Here is a 15,693-nt window from a genome sequence, read left to right on the forward strand (position 1 = left end):
ATTTTTCAAGAACATCACAGGATTCAGATTGAAATCGCATGTTATCAAATGATAAATAATTCTTACAGGTAGTCCTCAACTTATGACCACAGCTGAGCTCAAAATTTATCCTTTTCAATTGTCCATTTGTCAAATCAATCACTACGTGAATTTTGTCTCATTTTATGACCTTTCTTGCCACAGTTGTTAAGCGAATCACTGCAGTTCTTAAGTGAATCACGCAATCATTAAATGAGCCTGACTTCCCTCATTGAATTTGCTTTTTGGAAGCCAGCTACGAAGGATACAAATAGTGATCACATGACTCCAAGACAGTGCAATTGTCATAATTTCATGCCAGTTGCCAAGCCCTTGAATTTTGATCATGTGACCATGGGGATGCAGAAACAGTCGTAAGGGTGAAAAGGGGTTATAAGTCCCCTTTTCCAGTGCTATTGTAACATTGAACGCTCAGTAAACAAATGGTTGTAAGTCAAGGACTACTTGTTTTGAAAGACACCATTCTTCTTTCTGAAGGAATTGCAAGAATAGTCTTTAAACATTCTGTTTTCTACACAGGATCGAGCTCAAAACCTTGTGGAACGAAGAACAAGCACAACCACACTCACTGTTGATGTCCTTGATGGGGATGACCTTGGACCAATGTTCCTTCCATGTATATTAGTATTTAATACTCGTGACTGCCGGCCACTCACTTATCAAGCTAGTTTGCCAGAACTCACTGACCCTGTAAGTACAAGCCTGTTAATTGAGTTCATTCATTCTGCATCTGTATTTAGTTACCACTAATTGTACAGCACAAGCTTACAATCAGCAGACTCAACAGAGGCCAGACGTATATCCTGCTATGCCAAGAGACAGTCTCATTTTTGCAGCTACATGCAAATTGCAAAGTCTGATTTATCAGACCCTTGAGTGGATTCTTGACAGGCTTCACACCCAGACTGGCAGTAAATCCTTTTCTTCCAGAAACTTAACCCTTAATTCAACTCTTAGTTAGACTTGGCAGAAGTCTCCCAGGTATCACTTTGCTAAATTGATATCTTTATTGCTCCGAAGAATGGAACCTCAATCATAACACTTGATTATTCAACTTACTATTTAAAAAAATCTCTGAGACTTTATAAATCTATACTCTATGTCATGGGTGTCAAACTCGCTGCATCACGTTGCTGTCACGCAATGTTTTTCCCATTCGTGGATCTGGGGTGGGCGTGGCCTATGTGTGACGCATCTGTCCTACAGGCTGCAAGTTTGACATCTCTGCTCTGCTTTTCTAAATTGACTGGTCATTTGATGGCTTGGGAGGTGATGTAATGGGATGTGAAAAAGACCTTGGGAGACTGGGTGAAGAGAAGCTAACTGATGATCAGATAAGAAAGAGCATAGCCTCTCGATAATGGGCAGAGCGAGAAAATCAGAAGACACTCTCTCTAGTTTCTCAGACCGTAAAGGAGACAGAGAGAGAAATGTACTTTCAGATTTGAGAGATTAAGTCAATGTGACTTTAAATAAAGTAAAATTAGGTAATTCGATCAAGTTGCCGATCTGGTTTTCCATGAGGTTGACAGGTGATTGAAATATATTGAAATAACAGCTTTCACTACATTTGGAGTTGTTGGTTTCTGCCTTTCCATCTTTAGTAGTGCTTTCTTAAGCCCAAACAGTTATTATGTTTATTCTGTAAATATTACATAAAAATATGTATTGGTCAGTTACTTTCCTATAACCCACATCAGAGAACATAGGTCCTGCCAAGCCTTTATCTTAACTTTATAGGTTTTTAGTATTTACTGAAATATCAAAATATTCATTAGCTAACAACTTCAGATTTTGGTTCGTGTTTCCCCCCAAACTGTTGAAAATGAGATTAATTAAAATATATATCATGAACATAAATGAATTTTTGTAGACATGGGAAAAATTATAATAATTTATAACCATATTCATGTCATATTTTTATTTGCTTAATTTCTCTTTTACCATGTACATTGACCTTTCCATTTATAAGATGTATCTTATAAATAAATAAAATATGTATTTAAATATTTGTATAAGTATTCTTTTCAATTAAGAAATAATATCACTCTGAAGTGATCAGAAATATTCCTTAAATGTAGCTCTTCAAAGTACTTTTGTAGTGTAATACCTTTTCTTGGTTTTATCATTATCAAATTTAAATGGAAAAACGCATGTAGAATGTAATCATTACTTTTCAGAAACATTGAAGTAGCAATAGATTTGCAAAGAATCAGACAGAGTTATATTTATCTTTAGGTCAGTTAAGAGAATTGGTATAATTCAATGTTTTCTATTGAGAAAAATTGATGAAAGTATTGTCATTCATGCCTAGAACTTTGTAATGGACTGTGAGAATAACTATGGAAACCAGGAGGGAGCCTCCTATTCCTCCATACATGAAGCCTGAACCCAAAGGAGTAGAAGTTCAGAAAGCATCTGAGAAGCATTTTCCTGGTTCTCTGGGATGTACAGATGTGGAGGAGGGATGTGCTTTCAGACTTGCAAGATGTTACTCCTTCAAGATAGTCCAGATAGGAAACCAAAACCACAAGTACTAATGCTTCCTTTATTGTAAGGTTACAGTACAAAATACAAGTCTGAAAGTATTTTCCCTCTGTTCTCCTGCTTTTACTTTCCAAAGAATTAGGGAAGGTACCTTCTGAGATGTTTATTCACCCCTATCCTGCCTTCACACTCAGATTTTGTTTATCAGACCATTGTCTGATAAACAATTAAGATTATTCCCACTTGGTGCTAAACTTGTTACTATGGCCATTTCCATAAATTGCTTGCTGGCTTCTTCCATGGTGATGGGAGAAATGATAGAAGAATACTGCAGCACTCTGAGAGGTGGTGAGAGAGGTCACACCATTGACTAACTGTCTTTGCAAAAGTAACAACTGAGCTGATAGCTGATTAGCTTGGCTTCTCATAATGTACTCAAGTTCCATGACCTTAATGGATTAGTTCATCTCATGCATATGGAAAGCACTCATCATCATTACCACCTTTACTGCCTACTGGTCAACTGGTTGAGAACCTTGCAATATTTTGTTTGTGTCATAGCCCTAGAAATAATTTATTGAATCTGTTGTTGCTATAATATAAATCATCCCCAATACCCAATCCTGTAAATGAAGCTTTCCTAGGGCATAAAAAAGGTTGTATAATTTCCCCCCTTTGTTAAGAATACATATGTGAACACATTCTAATAGATGTTTCTGCATTTTGAATCAGTAGGCTGGGCAGCTAAGGTTTGAAAAACTGGAAGTGCTAAAAATGAAACAAATGCTTGAGGAACTTGTAATGGATTTTGTGGGTGCTATTTTTTTTTAGAATGCCAATATTTTGCCTTCTTTTCCTGTCATGTCAACTTGATGCTAGAATGGGTATCTAAATATAACGAGAACATATTAATGGTGTGGAATATTTGTGATATGTTATGTAGCTCAGTAATGGGCAGACGTAGTATGTTGCTTGCCTTTAACCAATAAATATGTAGTGTGAATGGAAAATTCTAAGCAACAGAGTCAGCATATCATAGAAAGCTGTTATGTATCAAACAATTCTATGTATGGTTAGCTTCTAAATGAACACAAGCCTAAAACATAATTGCATGGTTTAAAATCACAGACATGTGGAGTTTCATTTGTTTCATAAATAAAGTATACACATATTCCAGATGTGATAAAATGCCAACAGTTCTTGGCAGCTCCAAGCGGGATAGCAAGACAGTTAAAATGAGGGAATCTGTAAGAGATTCTGGAATCTAGGGGACGAATAAACATGAGAACTGAATTCCACCCTAACTACACTAGATATAAGCTGTACAGAGGATTCCTTTGGTAGGTTTTGAAGATTGTTACATTACCCTACTAGTAATAAAGGTATTTCCAGAAATCTAAGTAGTTCTTGTTCTCCAAGTTTTTCAGCCTTGGAAATCTTGACATTATGGAAAGGTCAAGGACTATCTATAATAAATAGTTTCTGATCTTATGTCCAATTTCATAATTGCTCTTCATTGTGGAGAGTTAGCAAATCTTTTGCTAGCTCCTATTGTCTGCTCCTCTGGTTACCCTCTGGCTCTGCCTAAAGTAATCCTTTCCCAAATAGAGAGAGGACTGTCACAAGTGTATAGGTCAACATTAAGAAATGTTGATATTCATGCTTTCTGGTGTACAAAGTTGTTAGATAGGCTTGAAGTTAGACTCTGTTTGAGCAGTTCTAAGTGAATCACCTGGGGCACAGTCTTGTGATGTTATTTGAGGCTAAGTTTAATTCTGTAACTCCTGATAAAGCAAAAGTTCCTTCAAGCTATACTTTCATCCACCCATCCACTAAAGGCTGCCTAGTGCCTAGGAGGTGATTTCTGGATTGGTCTATATGATAATGTCTATGGAGATTCTCAGTCATCCAGGTCATGGTTGTCTCAAAGATGCTTTTTCAAAAGACTATGGGTTTTTGTCTCTTGAGGAAGATGCTTGCTTCTTACTTCTATACTTCTGCAAATGTTCTCTTGGAGAATATGTAATTTATCAGAGGTTCTGTGTATACAAAAGAAAAGCTGGTTTGCTTCTAAGTTCTGTTGATCTTCATGCAACATGCTTGATGTGTGTTTTACCACACACAAACTATTTCTTATTTAAGATGGATTTGGAATATCTAAAATGAATGTTCAAGGTTTTGATTGTCAGCCCAAGTACATCTTTTTCATGTATAATTATAGAATGCCCATATGCCAAATTCTTTGTGTTCCTTTATGAATAATGAAATGGTGGTTGTCTCTGCTAGCAAGTCTTACAGCTGATATCTTTAGTCTTCTCAGGATTTATAGGACTTGGCACTTAAAGATTGACAAGATGTGCCACTGGGATTTTACTGATATAGCTGTTATCATCTGCAAGAGTAATTGTTGCAGATCCTTTCAGTGAAATGTTCTGCATGCAGTGAATCTAATAGGAAATTGTACATAGGATTGTAGTGTTGGTTATTTTCAGATTGTCAATTGGCACTTGTTTCAGGATGTGCACATTTTTAAAAAAAATATTGATATACGAATTCCTACTCCTATGAAATATGTGTTCTGTAAACAGTTAATGTTATGCAAACTAATGCAATTTGTAATTGTCATATTTCATTCTAGTTCTGTTTTTTTTTTAAAGCATCACTAAGTTTGGTCAATTGTATGTTCACACATGCCCACACTCAGAAGAACTGAGCAAACCCACTATTGACTCCAAACCTTTTAGACTGAAAAGGTACAATAAGGTACAGGTGGATCATTCTTCCGTTAATTCCATGCTGATATATTTTCTGTACATTTTATTTAGCGTATGGCAGGGGTGTCAAACTCAAGGCCTGCAGGCTGTATCCAGCCCACGGGGTGCTTAGATCTGGCCCATGGGGCTGGTCTGCAAATAGCAAAGGACCAGCCCACGGTGCTTCTGCTAGCAAAAATGGGGCACAGGCAGGGCACTCCCTCCCTTCCTTCCTCGCTCCCTCCCCGCTATTGCTTTTGGCCTCTAGAGTCCAAAACGGACTCCAAAATCATCCAAGAGACTGTCCAGGCCCAAAACAGAGCCTCCGGAGTCACCCAGGAGGCCACCCAGGCCCAAAATGGGGCCTCCACAGTGCCGCAGGAGGCTGTCCTTGACTCAGAAGGTTATAAAAGGGAGGACAAGTAAAATATTTTACCTTTCAAGCTCTCAGGATTCTCTCATAAGGTTCTCTCATAAGGTGATCATGTCAGGGTTCTAGCAATTACTCCAATTAAATCATGAGCCTCGAGCCACACACCCAAAACTAAAGAGGATTTATTTGAAGCTACCATTCTACGTCCGGCACTAACTTGGGCGTAGCCAACTCTGAGATACATAATTCACTGTCACCCTTGATCCTGCTTTCCCTACCCCCACCCCTCTGGGTGTATCATCCAGCAAAAAACGTCCATAGCCAAGAGTCATCAATCATGCTCTACAATTAGATTTTTTCACGGCAGAAGCTTCAGTCATCTAATCAGTCTCACAAGAAAATATGAATGGAATGTACTTTCAATTCCACACGATTGCCTACTCTTTGAAACTCTCCCCGCTTCTTTCTATTGTCAACTATAAAACGTGTATTAAAAAAACAAAATCACAGTAATCTATGCCTTCCTATTTTTTTAAGTTTATAAAACTATGTGTTTGGAGGTATGGTCATATGTCATGCCCACCATGGCCATAGCCCCACCCGGCCCTCCAAGGTCAAACCCAATCCTGATGTGTCTCTCAATGAAATTGAGTTTGACACCCCTGGCATCTACAGAGCATTATGCAGTCACTGATATACAACATTAATAAAACACACTATACATACACACACAAACGTAAGTTTAGAGCATGTAGAGCAGTAAACAAGATAAAATATTTAATCAGGGTAAAACCATGATAAAATGGCCACAATATAGTACCATAGAATAACAATAAGATAAACATTATAGATCAATAACCAAGGAAGATAATAATCTAACTGGAAACAGCAAAGGAGTGGCCTGTGGTGCCTCTGTCAGTGAAAATGGAACTTGTTGCAGGAGATCATAGCAGCCGACAACGGAGCTCAGGAGGCCCGCAGGAGGCTCTACCAAGCTCTGTTTTTGCTGGCAGAGGGTTGCAGGAGGCCGTCACAACTGAAAACGAAGTTCAGGAGCTTGATTTCACTTGCAAAGGGCTCAGGCCACCACAGGCACCCTCTGACACGAGTGATGTTGAACTGGCCACACCCACCCTGGCCATGCCCACCTCAGCCCCCTGAAGTAAAACACAACCCTGCTGCAGCCCTCAATGAAATTGAGTTTGACACCCCTGATCTAATTGCTTCCAGTGTCATCTGCTCTACAGTTAACATATTAGTACACAATTTATGGTACATGGGAATACAATAGCACATTATGAAAGTTGAACAAAAAGTAACATCTCTAACAATGTAAGCCATTAACAGAGAGCAGTAGTGATACACCGAACACTCAGATATGTTCCTTACTATCTGTTCTTTTATCTAGAAAGGAAGAAAAGGTTATGTTGCTTTTTTTTCCTGAAGTGGAAGCTACTACTCATCACTGAACTTTAAGCAATATGCTATGATTGAATTTTTGAGTGCAAAAGGAATCTTTCCAATTGAAATTGACTGCCAAATGCAGGCCATTTGTGATAACTGTGTTGCTTTGACTGCTGTGTGCGTGTGTGTGTGTGTGTGTGTGTGTGTGTGTGTGTGTGTAAAGATGGTGAACTAGGAAGAGCTGATTTGTGTGGATGGCCTTTGACAGCAATTTAAGAGCTTCAAATAAGAAAGGTTAATGAACTTGATTAAAGACAATTGGTGGATCACTCAAAGGGAAATTGACATCAAGTGTGGCAAAAACATGCCAGTCAAAAACATGAATGCTTGTGCAATATGGGGTTCCTCATATGTTAATGGCGGACCTGAAAGCATCAAAAATTGGCATTTGCCAGCAACTGTTGTCACATTGTCACAGCTAATGACACATGGCTTATTAGTCTAACTCAGAAAAGAAGCATTGTCTGTGGAATATCGTCACAAAGCTTTGCCAGTTTAAAAAAGAAAATGAAAACCCAGGCTTTGACAGGAAACTGTTGTGGTTCGCGGCAGCAGGTGCGGACATCTCTGACAGCGAGGACGAAAGGGAACCAGTCAGGGAGCCTGGCAAGGACTTGGATGAGGGTCCTGCGTTTGATGCAGGGATGGGGCCAGGACTATCTGAGAGTGGGGTGCTGCCTTTGGAGCCTTTGGAGTCTTGCAGCAGCGAAGCAGAGGGCCCCGGGGAGCCTGTGCACAGTGCATATGTGCACAGGGCTGCTAGAAGGAGAGAGCAGCTGAAGTAGCATGGGCGACTCGGGAGTAAGGCTGGAAGGTGATTGCCTCTCCCATAAGGGATAAAAACCAGCCCTTGAGGATGTGCTCTTTGCAGGAAGCAAAGAAGTTCTTTAGAGTCTGAGTCCTCATTGAAACCCTGCAAACTCCGGTTTGTTTTTGAAACTTCTGGTCGGTTGATATTTATCAGTAATTAGATAGTTCTTGGCAGCCTTTTACAACCTTGAAAGAACTTGCTTTTATCTCAGATAATTAGGTTTAAATGATTCTTGGCTGGGGGGAATGCAAAGAATTCCCAGTGCTGCATTAAAAAAGGTTTGCTTCTATACACAGTTTGTGTTTGTTTAATTGGAACAAGGCTTGGGTCAGAACAGAAACTTCTCAGCTCTGGGCATACAAACAATGTTATTTACATGGAATTCTTCGAATCTGGCCCTACTCTCAACTCAGAGCATTTTATTCCAACATTCAAAACTTTGAAATAACAGTAAGACAAGGGTTCAGAAGCAGAATATGACAACACTTGATCCCACAGCATACAAGCACCCAAGGTGCAAATGACAAAATGGAAGTCATTGTCTTACTCCATACCATCAAATCTTTATTCTATGCAACTTCTACCTTTTCCCTCAAATTCAGGAATACCCTGTGGGCATAGAGGTGTTAGACTCAAATGAAGAGGTGGCAAGGGCTGTCAATACCTGGTTAAAGAGCTAGTTAAAGAGCGACTTGTTTTGTGACAGCTTTGAGAATTTGTTATTAAGACAAGGATCAAATAATAAAAAAAAAAAACCTCTGGGTCCAGGGCAGAAATGTGGATTGAGAAAACATCTCAGACATCAATCTCCATAGCTTTTGTGAAGATAAATGGAAGACAGGGGAGAACCACATTCAAAGTGGCAGGATTTGGATCCTGTAACTTTATATTTTATATATGGATCCTCAGTGGTGCAGTGGTTAGAGTGCGGTACTGCAGGCTACTTCTGCTGACTGCCAACTGCCAGCAATTCAGTAGTTCGAGTCTCACCAGGCTCAAGGTTAACTCAGCCTTCCATCCTTCCGAGGTGGGTAAAATGAGGACCCAGATTGTTGGGGGCAATATGCTGACTCGTAAACTGCTTAGAGTGTAAAGCACTATTAAGCAGTATATAAGTCTAAGTGCTATTGCTATAATAAAAGTAGCATTAGCATTCATAACTTCCTAAAATGATCTATTTTAAAGGGCTGAAAGGTGAAGACATTGTTTTTTATCCAATCTTAGTGGATATTCTAAGTAAACACAGTATGTTCATGGTAAGAAATTCTAATAGAAATTTTCAGGACTTTGAGACATTATCTCTGTCAACTCATAAAACATTTCTATGGTCTTTTTAGAGTTGCCAACAGAAAGGGAGGGGGGAAAGGGGTTTGAAAGAGCAGTGCAGCAGCTTGGAAATTGAAAGTGTATTCCATAAATAGTTTTTCAAAGATAGTAACTAGGTGACTGAAGTTTCTGCTGCACAAATATCTAACTGGAGAACATGATTGATGACTCTTGGCTATGGATGTGTCTCATTGGAGAATATAAATTATGATACACCAGGGTCAAGGGTGATAATGAATTATGTGTCTCAGAGTTGGCTACACCCAGGCAGTGCCGGACATGTTAACTCCCAATAAATCCTTTTGAAGTTTTGGAAGTTTGGCTCAAGACTCATGATTTAATTGGGGTGACTGCCAGAATCCTGACAATCTCTGTGTTAGACTAGACGATTTCTGCCACTGTTTTCGCAAACCGAAAGGCAATAGCCACATTGTATTCATGTCAGTTGACCTTGTAAACATCTGTGGATGTCTCACAGCTCTGAAACACTTAAGGTTTGAAAGAATCCTTTTGCTCCTCAGGTTTGTGGCTATTTGCCTTCTGCTGAATCCTGTGATAATCCCATAATGATAGACTTAGAACAGCAGTAGACACATGGAGAGACAAAGGGATTTGACTTTTTGTATTATCCCATAGGATGAAAACATGATTTTTGATTGTGATCATAAGAAACTCTTCTGCTAATCTGGATTTGGAGATGAGAGCAAAGGGCGCATTGCCATGAAAAACAGCTTCTTTGATAAGATTTTAAAATTGCACTTCTGAAATATTTTTTTCCTTATTAGTCCAAAATGTAAAGGATTCCATAGTTCCTTTATAGCAAGCAGTTCAAATGTTTTGCAGTCTTTCTGGCTCTGCTTCGCTGAGAGAATCAAAATGTAATCTTAGTAACATGTTATGAACATGATAGTACCACTTTCTATCCAGATACCTCTGGCACCAAACATTCAGTCTTTCTTACCCAAAGATGGATCTGCTCGAGGACATAGTCCTGCCCTTGCCTTTTGCAGGCAATCGTGTAGTTTTATTAATTCTACCTTCTAGTAAGACCTACCAAGCCATCATGTTCCTATTCAGACTTGTACAATATTTAGCATTATTGGCTGTGACTGACATCCTTATACAAGCTTTGGAACTTCTAAGCCCTAGGCCAGGGTCCCCAAACTTGGCAACTTTAACACTTGTGGACTTCAACTCCCAGAATTTTCCAGCCAGGATTCTGGGAGTTGAAGTCCATAAGTTTTAAAGTTGCCAAATTTGGAGACCTCTGCCCTAGGCCTTTGTATTACTACATGTTGGAGCGCCAATGAGACAATTTATTTGAATTGCCATTTTATTGTTTATCAGTTTGATATTTTGGGCTTTCTTTTCTTTTTGTTATTGATGATTAGATTTTATTTAGTTTTCTGTAAGTTCTCAAGAATCACTTTAGTTTATTTGGGCAGCCATTTTAAATAAATAAATAGGCCTTTCTGTTTCTTATCACAGCTGTCAGAGCCTTTGATTATACTTTGAAAAATATATTATCAATGAAGAACCATCTTGATTGGACACAAATGGGGATTTCAAGCCAAAGGGCTGGTATAATATTGGCAAGATGTTAATGGACCCACTGGGATATAACACTTGTATCTGGCACCAAGATTTCCTTACCCTTTGTGTCATGTGTCAGATATTGATTCATGTATTTGTACTGCTATATTCCATTCCCTTCTGAATCCACCTTTTATTTCTAGCCAGTGCCTTTTAATTCTAAGAAATAGGGAACTCATTATCCCATTCTTTGTCATTTTAAGATTTTTCTGTGCTCTCCCTAGCAACTAAGCATTAGGGCAGATGATAACAATGTAGAAAGACAAGATTAGGTAACAGTTATAGAAGATACAGATAACACTTTGGCTCAATTTATCTATACCTTTTTAATAAGTTCTTTTGAACTCAAAGTTTAAGTTATTCAAGTACAATGTTTAGAAGTGTAAGAAATCCAATCCTTTCAGAGTGTTTCCTCAAAATGAAGCCCAGATGCACAATATTTCATCAGACATTATTCAAGAGAATGCTAAATTTAAGAACATGAAAATGATATTACTTATTTTATTACATTTATAAGGCTGATCAATTCTATGGTGATAACCCAAAGTAGAGTACAGTAGAAAGAAACTAATTAAATTAAAATCCAGATATCTGGAATGGTATTTCTCAACCTTGGCAACTTTAAGCTGTGTGGACTTCAACTTGAACACTGCGGTGGGGGAATTCTGGAAGTTGAAGTCCACACAGCTTAAATTTGCCAAAGTTTTGAAACACTCATCTGGAAGAAGAATGTATACTGAAGAACAATAAGACCTATTGAACCTACAAGACTCAAGCTGTGGGAGAGAGACCTGATTAAGGGTTCTATTAAATATGACCAAGGCAGGAACCACTCATATATCAGGAGGAAAGGTGATCCAGACAGCAGGTGCTACAACAGACAAGGGACACTTCTTGGGTCTCATCAGATGACACTGCTTAATGATGGGACTTGAAATATGCCAAGTCTACATGCTCATACATGTCAGAAGAAACCATAGAAGATTGAGTCATTATATAAACCCCAATTACCAGGCTTTAGAAAACTAGCTTAACAGCTGGGTGTCATATTCATGTCCCATAAATATTTGTTGAGGACAAGACTAGTTGCCATGTTGCCAGTGAGCTAGCTCCAGGTCATTAGTTGTTCTAGTGCAAAGGTAGTGTTTGTTCCTCTTACTGTGATACAATACCTCCTGTACATGGAGGAATATATCAGTGATCTGTTAACTTACAATTGGTCCTTATTATCTAGTTATTTTTTTAAGATATTCCTATGGCTATCTCATTTTTGGAAATGAGAAAGATTAGATATTATAATAGAATCAATTTTTCTCATGAGAATAAAAAGCTGGGAAACAGCCTTCACCCCAAACCTCCTATCCTACCGGTTCATTTTTCAAGCAGTTTTGTAGCCAGAATCTCTACAGCACACTTGCCATTGCATACGATGACTAAGCCATGGGGGGGATGCATTTTACAAATACTCCTTAATGTTCTGGAAGACTGCTGAATTCACATCAAGAATATAGATTTGGTTGTACTGCACCTTACGCAGTATTCCTAGTTACTCCTGCAACTTGGAGAGCCTGTTTTCTGGAACATAGCAGAACAAATCTAAATTGAAAAACAGGAATAAAATGGCAATCTGTCACAACCAAAGGCCTAGTTCATTAGTCATTTTTGTTCATTTCAATGTCTCCCACTACTGGTTTATCAATGAGTAGTAAACACACTGTTTCCAAACTGATGTATGTCATATACTTAATCCTGAAATATCTCTATAGAATTTCCTAACTCCGTAACTCTCCAAAATGCACCCAATAATGTTGACCATAAGTGAAAACATGCAGCTATAGGTTTCTTTCTCTTTTTCAACCAATGTATAGCAAGCTTTGGGCAGATGTTCTATTTCAGGGCTGTCAAACTCCCAGTCTGTGGGCCAGATGCATCATGAACTGGCCACGCCTATGCCCATTTTAGCAAAAGGGGAAAAAGTCCTGATACATCACATGATATTGCTGTAACAATAACAGTTTGACACCCCTCTTCTATCTAGTCAGCAGAGTTTCTTTTCATCAAGGATTCTTCCACCACATGCTAAATTGACTTTGCTCTTTGAATACATTCTAGAATGATCTTGAACAGAGGTGCTAGCAGAAATTTTGAGTAGTTCGGAGAACCGGCAAATGCCACTTCTGACTGGAAATTTTACAGTATTCTTACCCTGCCATGCCCACCAAGCCACACCCACAGAACTGGTAGTAAAAAAAAATGAATCCCACCACTGGTCTTAAACTCCAATATCTAAGGGGCTGCAAAAAGAAGAGAGGCACAACTTATTCTCAACAGCATCTGAAGGCAGGTCAAGAAACAATGGATGGAAACTAATCTAGAACTAAGGAGAGATTTCCTGTGAGTTAGAACAATTAATCAGTGGAATGGCTTACCTTCAAAAGTTGTGAATGCTTTTTAAAAAAAGTTTTAGAAAAAGATTAGACAACCATTTGTTGAAAATGGTATAGGTTTCCTGCTTGAGCAGGGAGATGGACCAGAAAACGTCCAAAGTCCTTTCCAACTCTATTATTCTGTTATGCCTACTGAATCCCACAAAAACTCTGTTACTCAATATTTTGCTCTGAAGCAAATAACCTATAAAACTGTTTTCTTAAGTAAAGGAGCTCATTTTGATTCTTTTCCCCTAATATGTCAGCCTCCCCAATGGTATAAATGCAAAATGAAGGGGAATATGCCATCTTTAACAAATTTATAGCAAGATTTGCTAGGTAACAGATATTTCAATTTAATAAAAACGAAATGTGTATATTAATGGTGCTTTAATGTTTGATTCTGAAGTCTCAAAGCAAAAACCCTCCATCATGTGGTGGCTGAAGTTTAAAGTTTTATGTGCTGTTTATTGTGTTGATATTTTGTTCAAGTCTCATCCACCCTCTCTCTGTTTATTTTTTTAACCTTTTGAAATATTGTCTGTTCTCCATGTGCAATTTCCTGATAACTGTGTTCTTAAGAAAATGTCACCAAGAACAACTGAAGTGAAAGCTAGAAATTATGAAGATGTGAATTTACAGATAATTAATTTTTATATGCATGGGGCTGCATAAAGAATGACAAGGCTAATTAAAAGAAATTGGCACTAATGTTAATGTGGAAAGTCATGAAGCTTAGAGGATGAGTTGGTTGTCTTTTCCTCTTGGAAGATCAGCAAATATTTCCATAATATATAGTGCTTTCATCTGGTGAAGAACCCATGCTATATAGTTCTGCCTCTCCCATGATTCTGTCCCCCCAAATCAGGGTGGATTTACATCAGCATTTCTATAGAGGCATAATTATAAACAGAAGCAAAAAATAGAAGCATCCTGAGAATAAGCACTTTGAAATTATAATCATTTCAATAGGGGAAATAACAAGGTGAAACAAATCTATCCTTTCCCCATTTATCTCCTTGCCCCTCATTTTTTATTGAGGGTACCCTAATTTTCCACAAAACACTTTGAAAATTCAAAGATCTTCAGAGAGAACTCCATCTTCCTGCTCTATTGACTAAAGCGAGACCTGATTATTATGTTCACTTGTAGATCTTGCATTTGCTTCTAATGCTGAATTCAGTCCTCATTTGCTAGAAACAGATCAACCAGATCATCAGAACCAAAGACAAATTGATCAACAAAAAAGGGAACATATAACTTATATATACATGTACTGTACTAGAGGTGAGAGTGATAGGGGAAGACATTGCTTTTACATCCCTCGTAAAGAAAAGTAAAGCCAAGATTCATAGATATAAACAGAGCAGCTGAGTATGTGGACTTGGGCTGTGGGAAGAAGGCCTGACACTGAAGGGAATGGATGTGGGAGTTTTTTGTAGACTTTGAACATTTATGTTCTATGCAATTCAAATCATGAAAGAAGAATGAATTCCTTCTTTAGCTCCAGTGTTTATGCATTGCAGGTTGCTGAAGTTCCAATATATATTATTTTTATCATTCCTCATTTTTCCCCTACTTTCCATATTAACAGTGATAACCAAACACTAGTGGTAGAACATAGTTTTCCAAATTTTAGGGTATCAAAGCAATTGTAGACTAAGTTACAAGAAGCAATTAGTCATTCTAGACAAAAGAAAAACAGTATTTTTAGATTATGATCCTATATGTATGCCTACATAACATTATATATATTCTGTATATAGGATTTGTTTCCAGATAAGTTTTTTTTATTGCAGCTGTAACAGTGAACAATATAAAATAGTAAAAATAGAAAATAAATTACCTATGCATTTAAAATATATATTTTCAAACAATTGTACATTGCATTTTGGACTAGAAGAGGTTATATTTCACAACCTTCAGAGTATCGAGAAAATTTTCATGTAATAAGGATTCCTCCTTACTTTATGTTACCACTTTGGAATCAAAAGTCTTCATCATTAGAAGTTTGGGTATGTCTATATATACATAATTTATTTCTTAAGAGTTTATCTCCAATGAAACTAGCATATGCATTACACTCCTGCTTCTAGATTTTTTCAGAACAGCCATGTAATATTCCCAGGATTTATCAAATATCAGTATCCATTTGCAATATTTCACTTATTAAAATTTTGAATTATTCCACAAGATATTTTTAATACAATGAAATGTCTCAAAAGTATTTCCTGAAAAAACAACACTTACGGGAAATCAGGAGAGGAGGAATAGAAGGGAAAGTGTTAGAAGTGTTGTTATTTTGATTTAATTTCACACGCAGACACACAAACAAAGAAAGAAAAAAAACAGAATGAGAAAGAAGGTGGAGTATCTCTCCTCTCTCTCTCTCTCTCTCTCTCTCTCTCTCTCTCATTACCC

General features: G+C 37.8%; 1 protein-coding gene across 10 annotated transcripts in view; it reads left to right on the plus strand.

The window, feature by feature from the left end:
- The window catches only part of PCDH15 (protocadherin related 15), a 579,778-nt gene that overhangs the window by 293,046 nt on the left and 271,039 nt on the right, over positions 1 to 15,693 (plus strand). For all 10 annotated transcript variants that reach the window (XM_087932347.1, XM_087932353.1, XM_087932355.1 and 7 more), the window contains one exon: positions 559 to 729. In XM_087932347.1, coding sequence (XP_087788473.1) covers positions 559 to 729 — 171 coding nt within the window. The remainder of the gene's footprint in view (positions 1 to 558; positions 730 to 15,693) is intronic.

The sequence above is a fragment of the Pseudonaja textilis genome, chromosome 4 (genome assembly GCF_049901715.1).
Source record: "Pseudonaja textilis isolate UNSWEBS1 chromosome 4, rPseTex1.2, whole genome shotgun sequence".
NCBI classification, from domain to species: Eukaryota; Metazoa; Chordata; class Lepidosauria; order Squamata; family Elapidae; genus Pseudonaja; species Pseudonaja textilis.